This window comes from Vulpes vulpes, chromosome 5 (assembly GCF_048418805.1).
Source record: "Vulpes vulpes isolate BD-2025 chromosome 5, VulVul3, whole genome shotgun sequence".
Lineage (NCBI taxonomy): Eukaryota > Metazoa > Chordata > Mammalia > Carnivora > Canidae > Vulpes > Vulpes vulpes.
In genome coordinates, this window is record NC_132784.1 from 123,941,411 (window position 1) to 123,953,929 (window position 12,519).

Genomic DNA, 12,519 nt, shown 5'->3' on the forward strand with positions numbered 1-12,519 from the left:
TTACAACAGAAACCCCTTAGAAACATTGTGTCAAAAGAAAACAGGCTGCAGGCCTTCTATCAGGCCAATGGAGCAATCTCCTATGATGTCAGGAGTTGAGAAGATACTCCGGCCCAAATCATATACTAGCTTCTACAAGCATAAGCAGTTATATATATATATATATATATATATATATATATATATATATATATATATATTTTTTTTTTTTTTTTTTTTTTGAGAGTCATGGGTGTGTGTGTGTGTGTGTGTGTGTTACAAAATGACCTGGAATATCTTGAATCGTCAGCTATGTCTTGGGAGGTAGGTCAGTGGCACTGCTATTGGAGAGACCGAGAAAGAAGGAATATTGGCAGAGTATCCAGGGATGGACAGCTAGGCCAGGAAGGAGAGAGGCCCAGAAATGAAAATGAAGTGTGGGGGATTGGGGCAGGGAGTTATGTGGAGGATGGGGAATGTGAATTCCCCCAGAATATAGAATTCTGCATTTTATTTTATTTTAAAAAAGATTTTATTGATTGATAGAGAAAGTGCATGAGCAGGGGGAGGGCAGAAAGAGGGAGAGAGAGAATCTTAAGCTGCATGTGGAGCCTGATGTGGGGCTTGTTTTCATGATCCTGAAATCATGACCTGAGCCAAAATCAAGAGTCAGCTCTCTAACTGACTGAGCCACCCAGGTGCCCTAGAATGCTGCTTTTTAAAAAATACTTCAAGGAACATGGCAGAGGGGCAGCCTGGGTGGCTCAGTGGTTTAGTGCCACCTTCAGCCCAGGGCCTGACCCTGGAGACCCAGGATCGAGTCCCGCATTGGGCTCCCTGCATGGAGCCTGCTTCTCCCTCTGCCTGTGCCTCTCTCTTTCTCTCTCTGTGTGTCTCTCATGAATAAATAAAATCTAAAAAAAAAAAGAGGAACATGGCAGAAAATTATCCTTGCTGCTTCATTCTTTTTTTTTTTTTTTCTGATTCCAGGAACTTTATTTATTTTATTTTATTTTTTTTAAATTAATTTTTATTGGTGTTCAATTTACCAACATACAGAAAAACACCCAGTGCTCATCCCGTCAAGTGTCCGCCTCAGTGCCCGTCACCCATTCCCCTCCAACACCCGCCCCTTGCTGCTTCATTCTAGAGATAAATAACTGTGTAATCAGAGCGTGTCATCCATCTCAAATCCCTTAGGCCTGGAGTTTTTCTTTCTTTCCTAGTGGCCTTTCTATACATGTTGAAATGAGGAGAACCTTGTGGTCTTCTATATTAAAAATGACAGTCTGGGCTTCAGACCTTGGAAACTCTCATCACAGATGCAGACGGCGCCAGTGGTGCAGTATCCGTGCCCACTGCAGAGCTTGGGGCAAGCCTCTCCGATGTACACATGGTCAATTGCCCAGCTCTGCTTCTCAGTTTCTTCTCCCTTCTGGATCCAGCGGAACTGTGTTGCACTGAAAGTCCCAGAGAGAGCAGAAAGGATTCAATAGGCTGTTATTTCCCATGGCTGTGTCCAGCCCTCAGAATGGGGACTGTTTCTGAAAAAAGGACTTCCCCAGGCTTCTCCTTAAAGTGCCTAAGTAGAGATGAATGAACTTGTACCACTCAGACTCTGGGAATATATCCTAAAGTGCCACTCTGGAAGCTTCTATCTTTCCTGAGTTTTATTGAATTTCCTATTCTATTCCATAATAAATTTGTGTCCATGTTTCTTATAGAGGTATATCATTTTCTGAATCTTTGAGTAAAGTGAATGCTGCTCTAGGAGGATTGTACTCTACTATGTTTATCTGGTGGCTCTGTGTAGCCCAACCAACCCTGCACACTCCAGAGGTATAGGGGATGAGCATACAGCTTTTGGGAATCACAGAGCACTGGAGCAGATAGGGTGCCAACTCCAGGTCTTTGAATGTCTGGGATTTGGGGCCTGTGATTTGAGTTTGGCATGTGCTGTGGTATTTCATCAAAGGCAAATTTGAGATGTGCAGCATTTCCACAAAAGATCCTATATCACTTATTTTTTTTTCTTGGGACATGCAATTGGCATTTGGGGCATGGGTTGGTAAAAGGAGGGTGGGTACTACAGCTGTAATGAATTCTCTGGTCTTGTTTCAGCTCACTGCATGAACTCTGTAGAGACTGCCAGATAATTCCACAAAGTTTACCTTAGTATGCAATTTACCTGGAGGAGACATGGTCAGGCAGCTGAATGGTGATTCTCTTCCAGCTTGAGCTGTTGACAGCATTGTAGATGGTGGCTTCATGGAACTGGAAGGGGGAGCAGCCAATGCTGTTTGAAGAGGAAGGAAGGCACTGGGTCTGAACGAGCTGCCAGGAATCAGACCTGCAGAAACCACAGAGGCTGTGTTAGACAACTCTTAGGAGAAATAGATGACCTGACTAATGTCAACATAACACTTTGGGGGTGAGTTACACTGATGTATTTTTATGTAAATTTTCTATTTCCTATATATATTTATACAGACAATGAAAATAAAAATTGAAAATAATTTCACACAAGATATACTCTAACTCTTTATAAGCATAAGAATATATTTACAGATAACAGAATAAAATAGTAGCATGCATGGTGCTGCATTCTAGTGGCTTCCTCTTGCTGATATGTTACCAGAAATATACTTGGAGTAGACTGACAAAATTCTCTGTTTACCCAAACTTAACTCCCCATAGTCCATTTTCAAATGTGGTGGTGGGAAACAGGCTATCAATATCCCAATAAACAACGGCACTGTGTCAGACTTTTATTATGCTTTAGGACATGTGTCTCTGACTGAAGCATATTTAGATCTTTTATTGATTTAAATTCTCATTAAGGTTGGTTGAAAATGAGCAACATGAATAACAAAGAATTCTACTTTGAAGACTAACATAGTTTCTTATTTTAAAAGAAAAAAGTTTTTTGGCTTGCAGCCAGCCTAGTATGAAAAGTAATTTTTCTTCATTTGAAGGAAACATTTGAAAATAAGATATACATGTAAATTTTATATAAATGAAGTTAATACATGTGAAATAAACATAAACTGTACTTTTAATATAAAAGGTGGCTCCTCTGTAGTTGCTTTGAAAATAGACAACTGTTTGAAGTTATATTCAAGTTTGGAAGAATGTAAAAAATTATTTACAAACCTTGCATCCTTAGTGTACTCCAACATTACAGAATGAAGGTCACCACAAGAAGTGGCTTCGCAACCCACAACAATCTAAAACAAACATAAACAACAAATATATGTAGGGAAGATTAAATACCTATCATTAATTAGAAATTCCCTCTCTCTAAATTATCACTCTAAGAAGTAATCAACAAATATTCAGAGAAGCTTTTACAGAGGAGCCTGACAGAACACCAACAATATATTTTTTTGAATTCTGTTAAAAACCTGCAACTTTGTGTGAGGACGAGAATTGAAATTTAAAAAAGTACTAAGATTTATTTATTTATTCGAGAGAGAGAGAAAGAGAGAGAGCACATGTGAGTAGGGGGAGGGGCAGAGGGAGAGAATATTCAAGAAGACTCTCTGCTGAGCGTGGAACCCAATGTGGGGCTTAATCCCACAACCCATGAGACCACAACCTGAGCCAAACCAAGATTTGGACACTTAACTGACTGAGCCACCCAGGTGTCCCAGTCAATACTCTTTTTTTTTTTTTTAAAGGTTATTTATTTATTCATGATAGACACAGAGAGAAAGAGAGAGAGAGAGAGAGAGAGAGAGAGAGAGAGAGAGGCAGAGATACAGGCAGAGGGAGAAGCGGGCTCCATGCCAGGAGCCCGACACGAGACTTGATCCTGGGATTCCAGGATCACCCCTTGGGCCAAAGGCAGGCGTCAAACCACCGAGCCACCCAGGGATCCCCAATACTCTTTTTTTTTTTTTTAAAAAAAAGGTTTTATTTTTAAGTAATTTCTACAACCACCATGGGGCTTGAACTCACAACCCTGAGATCAAGAGTTGCATGTTCCACTGACTGAGCCAACAAGGATGAACATAGCTGCAGAAATCCTCAACAAAATATTAGCAAACGGAATTCAACAATACACTAAAAAAATCATTCACCATAATCAAGTGGGATTTATTCCAGAAATGCAAGGATGGTTCAAAATTTGCAAATCAAATGATACATAACATTAACAAGAGAAATGATAAAAACTCTATGATTATCACAATAAATGCAGAAAAATATTTGACAAAATTCAACATCTGTTCATGATAAAGACTCTCAACAAAGTGGATTTAGAGGAAACATATCTCAACATATTAAAGGCCATATATGAAAAACCCACAGCTAGCATCATACTCGGTGAAAAACTGAGAGCTTTCTGTCTAAAATCAGGAACAAGACAAGCATGTCCTCTCTCACCACTTTTACTTAACACAGTATTGGAAGTTCTAGCTGCAACAATCAGACAAGAAAAGGAAATGAAAGGTGTCCAAATTGGAAAGAAAAAGTAAAGCTGCAGCTCTTTGCAGATGACACACTATATATAAGAAAACTCTAAAGACTCCACCAAAAAACTAGTAGTTCTGATAAATGAATTCAGTGAAGATATAGGATACAAAATTAATATATTGCATTTCTCTATGTTAATAACAAAGTAGCAGAAACAGAAATGAAGAAAATAATCCCATTTACAATCATCTCCCCAAAATATCTAGGAGTAAATTTAATCGAGGAGGTAAAAAACCTATACTCTGAAAACTGTAAGACATTGATGCATGAAACTGAAGACAGCATAAACAAATGGAAAGATACCATGTTCATGGATTAGAGGAATTAATATTGTTAAAATGTCCATACTACCCAAAACAATCTACAGATTCAATACAATACCAATCAAAATACCAATAGCACTTTTCACAGAACTAGAACAAATAATCCCAAAATATGTATGGAACTATGAAACACCCCAAATAGCCAAAGCATTCTTGAGAAAAAAAGCACAAAGCTGGAGGTATCACAATTTCAGATTTCCAGATATACTACAAAGCCGTAGTAATCAATACAGTATGATACTGGCACAAAAATAAACATATAAATTGGTGGAACAGGTCAAAGAGCCAAGAAATAAGACCACACTTATATGGTCAACTAACCTATGACAAAGGAGGCAAGAATACACAATGGGGAAAAGATAGTGTCTTCAACAAATGATGTGAAAATTGGACAGCTATGCAAAAGAGTGAAACTGGACTACTTTCATATACCATATACAAAAATAAATTCAAAATGGATTAAAGACCTATATGTAAGACTGAATTCTTAAAAAAAAACCCCAAAACATGGGAAGTAATATCTTGGACATCAACCTTAAAAACATATTTATGGATATGTCTCCTCAGGCAAGGGAAAAGGCAAAAATAAATTATTGAGACTACACCAAAATAAAAAGCTTTTGCACAATGAAGGAAACCATCAGCAAAGCAAAAAGGCAACCTACTGAATGAGAGAAAATATTTGCAAATGATGTATCTTATAAGGGGTTAATACCCAAGATATATAAAGAACTTATGCAATCAAAACCAAAAAAATATAATAAAATAAAAACAAAACCAAACTCTGATTAAAGAATGGGCAGAGAACTTGAACAGACATGTTTCCAAAGAAGACATACAGATGGCCAATAGACACAGAAAAAGATGTTCAATATTACTAATCACCAGGGAAATGCAAATCAAAACCACAGTGAGGTATTACCTCACACAAGTTAGAATGGCTAGTATCAAGAAGATAAGAAATAACAAGTGTTGGAAAGGATGTGGAGAAAAGGGAACTCTTGTGCACAGTTGGGAATGTAAATTGGTGCAGCCACTGTGGAAAACAGTATGGAGGTTCCTCAAAAAATTAAAAATAGAAATACCAAATTATTTAGTAATTCCACTGCTAAGTCTTTATCAAAGAAAAGGAAAACACTAACTCAAAAAGATATATGCACCTCTATGTTTATTGCAGCATTATTTACGACAGCCAAGATATGGAAGTAGCCCAAGTGTCCATGAATAGATGAATGGATAAAGATAAGGGGTATATATACAATGGAATATCACTTAGGCATAAAAAAGAATAAGATTTTGCCATTTGTGACAACATGGATGGACCTACGGGGTATTATCCTAAGTGAAATAAGTCAGAAGAAGATAAATACCATTTGATTTCACTTACTTGTGTATCTAAAAAATAAAACAAATGAACAAACAGAAATAGACTGATAAATACAGAGAATGAACTGTTGATTGCCAGAGGGGGAGGAAGATGGGGAGAATGGAGGAAATAGGTGAAAATACTGTAATAACATTGTTAAGGTGACAGATAGTGACTATTCTTATCATGGTGGGCATCGAGTGATGTATGTAAGTGTTGAATTGCTACATCATACACCTGAAACTAATATAACGTTTCAATAATAAAAACAAAAAAAGTTAAAAAATCCAGCTTTTGACCTTTGAGAAGTTTTTTCTTAAAGAACAAAAGTTTTTTTTACAGAAATGACCAGGCCCAAATTTTATGTCTCTCTACCTACCTATCTAATTTTAGTATTTCTGAATTTAGCTATTGTTCTCCAGTTTTTCTACCTGCCAAATTCACCATTTTGGTAAGACAGTCAGATGCTTCTCCAAACCAAAACATGTTTCATACCAATCAGAGCTTGCTGCAAACAGAATGATACCCATGGCTAAGTAGTAAAACAAACAAAAAAAGTACTATTCTGTTTACTTAATAAATATAAGAACACATTAATCATGAATTTGGGGAAGATAATTTGGCCAAAAGGAAAGTAACATTTGGAAAATTAATACAAAGAAACTCAAAGTATCATTGGTTCAAAACATTTTCTTTGATATCCTAACTTCATGATGCTACTATTGAATTTCTATTTATAACTAAAAAATAGCAATTTTTAATTATTTAATACTCATTCTCAGAGTTTTTCCATTTCCATATGAATAAAAGCTTTCCATGTTATATGCAGTTAAATGTTTGAGTCATTAATAATGCATAAGTACTATAAACCTTTGGTGATTTAAATTTAAGTCCTAATCATCTACTTAATTAACATGTTCTATTTTAGTGCTGATACTGGGAAAGGTTATTGCTAAAAGTTTCAGGCCATACAGTCATGAATAAAACAACCCTGGCTTCAGAGAGAGAATAAGAAGCATATTCCAATAATGGAAATGGAAATTTAAAAGATATAACTAAAATGCTGTGGTGCTTCATAAGAGGGAGAGATTGTATTTGATTAAATGGATTAGAAAATAATTCATCAGATGTGGAAGATGTTATATTCCAATCCCAAGAAAGAAATGATAATTATGTGACATGATAGAGGTGCTATCACTATAATGGCAATCATATTACAAAATACATATGTACCAAATCAACACACTGTACAATTTAAATCTGCACAAAGGGGCAGCCCCGGTGGCGCGGTGGTTTAGCACCGCCTGCAGCCTGGGGTGTGATCCTGGAGACCTGGGATCGAGTCCCACATCAGGCTTCCTGTGGAGGGCGTGCTTCTCCCTCTGCCTGTGTCTCTGCCCCTCTCTCTCTCTCTCTCTCTCTCTCTGTCTCTATGAATAAATAAACAACAACAACAACAAAAATCTGCACAAAGTTATATGTCAAATATACTCCAATTAAAAAAAGAACAGAATAGAATTCATCAAGTAGGGTGCATGTGAGCTGTCTCTAGAGAATGGGAAGAGTCTGAGAGGTGGAGATAAGAGAAACACGCTTAGTTAGAAATAGTGTGAGCAAAGACACATACGTGGGAAGGCACTGTGGCATGTCTACAGCAGAGCATGTGGTATGTTTTGGTCCAGGTGTAGAATGTGTAGACTATTGGGAGAGGAGGTGAGAGAGATTAGTTGAGTTTGGTAGACCATGAACTGTAGTCTGTGGCTTTTGACTCTAATTTGATAGGCAACAGGGAGCCATTAAATGTTTATGAGCAATGGAATGATGTGCTCAGAGCTGTGCTCTATAAAGATCAGTCTGACTGCATTGTTGAAGACAAGTGGGAGCAGAAAGAAAGACTAGTAACTGGACTACTGATTTAATGAGGGCCAGATTGCAGGTGGTATTAGTGCAAACAGAGAAGATGGGATGGGTGTGAGGCACACTGGAAATTAGAATCAAAAGGCTGTAGTCACTGATTAGATGTGAAAAGTGAAAAATCGAAGACTACTTCAACCGTTAAAGCTGATGAACAGGTCAAAGGTATGCCATCGATAGAAACAGGAGCATCAGAAAGAGGAGCTGGTAAGGAGAGGGAAGATAAGAAGTTCACCGTTTGACGTGGTGAGTTGAGATGCCGGTACGATGAAGGCAGACAAATGTACACACAAAGATAAATGTATTGAATTAATTGTTGGTGAGCCAGTCAAGATTGGAAAGGCAGATCTGGGAGCTGGTCTTAAAGACAGACCAGAAGCCAAAGGATGGATGGAATTCCCAATGGTGAGAGTATCTAAGAGAGGAGAGCAGAGAAGTACTGCAAAATGCTGACATTTAGGGCGTTGCAGGGAGAAGAAGAGCCAAAAAGGAGGCAGAAGAAGATTCCAGGGAGGTAAGAGGAGAACTGGCAGAGAACCCGGAGCCAAGGGGCAAGAGCATGGCACCAGCTGGAGAGGGCGAAGACAAGGGTTCAGCGGTACAGATCAGAAAGGAAAGGTAAGAAACGGGTGAAGTTCAGAAAGTCTGTGGTGACTTGCAACATGCAGTTTGGGTGATACTTTAAGTATTACATTTTTGGGGAAAAACTTTGTTCTTTTTTTTTTTTTTTTTAATGAATTGGCTAGAGAAGAAAATGTCCATCTCTTCAGTTCTGGGTTGACAGAGGCAGCTAGACAGGAGGCTCCAATCAACTCAATCAAATATGATGACTTTGATAGTGGCCCAGTGTGGGCCTGCCAGAGGGAAAAATCTTCACTCTTAAAGGAGGTGACTTGGAATTAGGGGTGGTGTAACACCGGATATGATCTTAAGCATCCTTCATGCAACTAAGTTAAGGACAGTCCTAGGGAGTGGTAGCATTTGGGGAGATTGCCTCACCCTGTAGTCTCTGAAGGAAGGTTTAACATAAAGCTGAGCAAACAGTAAATACCCCTAACACCTCTCTTTTTTGGAAAAGATATGAACTTTTAAATCTTGCAAAACTGAAGCTCTATACCCATTAGACAACAGCTCCCCATTTTTCTCCCCTACTAGCTGTGAATACATTTTTATCTCTCCTAGAAAGGATTCTTACTATTAACCATCATTGCAGGACATCTTTTTAAAACCTTTAAATAAATATTTAAAAATAAACAACCAACGTTTGTCTTTAAAATGATCTAATAACAAAGTATATTATTTCTGTAATGCCCTTTTTTTTATTTTTATTTTTTTATTTTTATTTTTTGTAATGCCCTTTTTTTAAAAAAAGTGTTTTATCATGAGAAAGACATCAAGTGATATTGCTTTATCTTTCTCCTGATTATCTGACTATTAATGATCTCCTATGGCTTCCCTTTTACCCTCCTGTATGAATAAAATATGCATGTGAAAGATCTGAGAGTTCTTTTAAATGTGAGGATTTGGAGGAATTCCAACTGGGCTACTGTACATGTTTGTGTTTGGAAGTCAGAGGCAAAAAAGAAAATTGGAAGACATGATGGAAAAGGATAGGTAAAGAAGCAAAGTGGCTTGATATATGAAATCAGTGTAGAGTGAGAGAAAGAGGTACGGAAACTGTGGGGAGAGAGAGAAAGAGGGAAAGAAAGAGAAATAGGCAGAGTAGACAGGGGTACCTAGATTAGCTTTTCATTTCCATGGTTTGGGAAACTGAGCTCAAGATTATATATATGAAATACAATACAGTTACATTTCTTGCTATGTCCCAAAATACGAATTGATTTTATCTGTGCCCAAATAATCCTGTCTGATACAGGCCTTTGCTAAAGATGACTTCTTTTATTCATAAGGTAAAAGTGTCATTAATGAATGAAATCAGTCATACCCTTACAGTTGTTCAAATAAGCATTCTCTCCACCCTCTAACCCCAAATGTAATACCATATTCTGTTTTGAAGAGCTACTTCCCCTTACTTTAAACTGCATCATATATCCTGGCTGTATAATGAGTTCTCTGGAGGAGAGAGCATTGTGGGTCTTGTCCTTCTTTTTATTCGGCCAGTAGAGGTGGAAGGATGGATTGCCACAGAATCCTGCTGTCCTCACTGCATTAGGGTAAAAACTCCAATTTTCTTCATGGGAAGTACCTTCTGTTGAGGTAAATTGGAAGCAATATGGCATGTCACTCTCTTGAACTGATTGGTTTACTGTTGAATTACTTAGAGATGTCTACGCTCTGCCTTTTTGCTTACCCTTTAAAATTGATTTTTATTTAACTGGAATAATAAATAAATCCAAGATGATCAATCAAATTTATAAAATATTATTTAATGCTAGCATAATGAATACCCAACTTTAAAAAAAGTGTAATTGCCAGTCTGCTTGACTTGCACCATTACAAAACTTTTGACACACTTTTATTTTATTTTTTTATAATAAATTTATTTTTTATTGGTGTTCAATTTGCCAACATACAGAATAACACCCAGTGCTCATCCCGTCAAGTGCCCCCCTCAGTGCCTGTCACCCATTCACCCCCACGCCCCGCCCTCCTCCCCTTCCACCACCCCTAGTTCGTTTCCCAGAGTTAGGAGTCTTTATGTTCTGTCTCCCTTTCTGATATTTCCCACACATTTCTTCTCCCTTCCCTTATATTCCCTTTCACTATTATTTATATTCCCCAAATGAATGAGAACATATAATGTTTGTCCTTGTCCGATTGACTTACTTCACTCAGCATAATACCCTCCAGTTCCATCCACATTGAAGCAAATGGTGGGTATTTCTGACACACTTTTAAAACAATGCAATGTGTATCTCTGCAGTGCAGAGATTCCTAAAGACACTAAAATTATTTTGGATGTTGAAATTTCAAATTATACTTAGAGCTAGACATCTTATCTTTAACAGAATTTATTAAATTCTCAGCTGACATTTCAACAGTTAATTTTGAAGACTTATAAACCCCTGGGTAGAGTAATAGCTAATGCTCATTGAGCAGTGAATATGTGCCAGGTACTCTTCTGAATGCTTTTCACGTAGTAACTCATCTAAAGACATAAGCAGACAAAAGGCTCACAAAAAAGACAGTGGAATGTCTTGTTTCTTACCATCATCAAAAGTATCGACCAGTTGACTAGGATTGATTTCTGCTCCTCCAATCAGTATGTTGTCTAGAGCCCACTGGGCACGCTCTACCCCAGAGACCACAAGTCCATTGCTGATCACAAAAGGCTGCCACCAGCGAAGTCGAGTTGTGTTGGTGAGGGCGTCCTCAGGAAGAAGTATGTAGTCATGTCTAACAGAAATGTATTTCTGGTAGTCCATCTCATGGAGCAAAGTCCAAGTAATTCCTATAGTAACAAATACACCAATGTAGTAACATATCTGGAAAAAATGCCATAAAGCAACAGTATACTGCAGCTACCTAAGCTTCCCAAAGAAATCTTCAACAAGGAAATGAGGATTGATTTCATTGACTTTAATATAAGTGTTCGCCACTGTTTCAAAACCAGACTAATGGTAATGAGGGGATGGGTAGTTAGAAATATTTGGCCAAGAATAAAGACACTGAAGCAAAAATTACATATTCTCTGCTCTTAAAATTTTGTTCTAGATTGGTATGTGCATTATTTTCATAAAGAATAAGATATCCATGTTTTGCATATTTCTGGATGGGAACTCCTAGTAATTCAAAATTTTAATTTAGCTATTTTAAATTCTACACAATTTTTATTTGTTGGACTGATAAGAAGTTTCCTTCTTATCAGCTGACAAGACTGTAGGTGGGATGTTTAATTACTTAAGGAGATACTTTTGAATACTCTAAAATACTTTAAGTTCATCTATTTTTCTGCTAGTTATTAAAATGATACCTGCTAAACTGTTTTCTAAGGACTTCATGGTATTTTTGGTCTGGTTTTAGCTACTTCAAAATAATGTAACAGAATTTTATTGAAATCTTCTCTGAAAGGGTCATGAATTCAGACTATATTCTTTCACAGTAAAGTTTTCTTAGAGAGTTATTACATACTTGCTCACATAAAAGCTTTTAAAAATACTTTAAAATGTTTTAAAAATGATCTTGGAAAACCACATAAAATTTATTTCTTAATTGTATCATTTATTGTCAAGTTTCAGTTAAACACACAGATTTTTTCTTCATTCATTCATTCTTTCAAGCTTGGAGCTTTTTTTTTTTTTTTTTTTTTTGAGCTTATTTTGTAATGTGATTTTTCTTTTATCCCCTTGTGGGTAGATTCTGTGTAACACACAAGTTGCCTGTATGGAAGTTTAATGTGTTTAAGATCTATAGCTTTTTCTTTGTGACTTTCCCTATTTTCACTGCAAAGTCAGCAAAGCTTTGCAAAAATTTTTCTGAGGAGCATTGGATGTAAATCGG

General features: G+C 37.1%; 1 protein-coding gene across 3 annotated transcripts in view; it reads right to left on the reverse strand.

Annotated features, from left to right (window-relative positions):
• RELN (reelin) overlaps nt 1-12,519 on the reverse strand; it is a 478,955-nt gene that overhangs the window by 15,082 nt on the left and 451,354 nt on the right. For all 3 annotated transcript variants that reach the window (XM_072759913.1, XM_072759912.1, XM_072759911.1), the window contains exons 56-60: nt 11,228-11,470; nt 10,092-10,267; nt 3,133-3,206; nt 2,168-2,329; nt 1,282-1,439 (exon numbers count right to left, since the gene is read on the reverse strand). In XM_072759913.1, the coding sequence (XP_072616014.1) occupies nt 1,282-1,439; nt 2,168-2,329; nt 3,133-3,206; nt 10,092-10,267; nt 11,228-11,470 (813 nt within the window). The remainder of the gene's footprint in view (nt 1-1,281; nt 1,440-2,167; nt 2,330-3,132; nt 3,207-10,091; nt 10,268-11,227; nt 11,471-12,519) is intronic.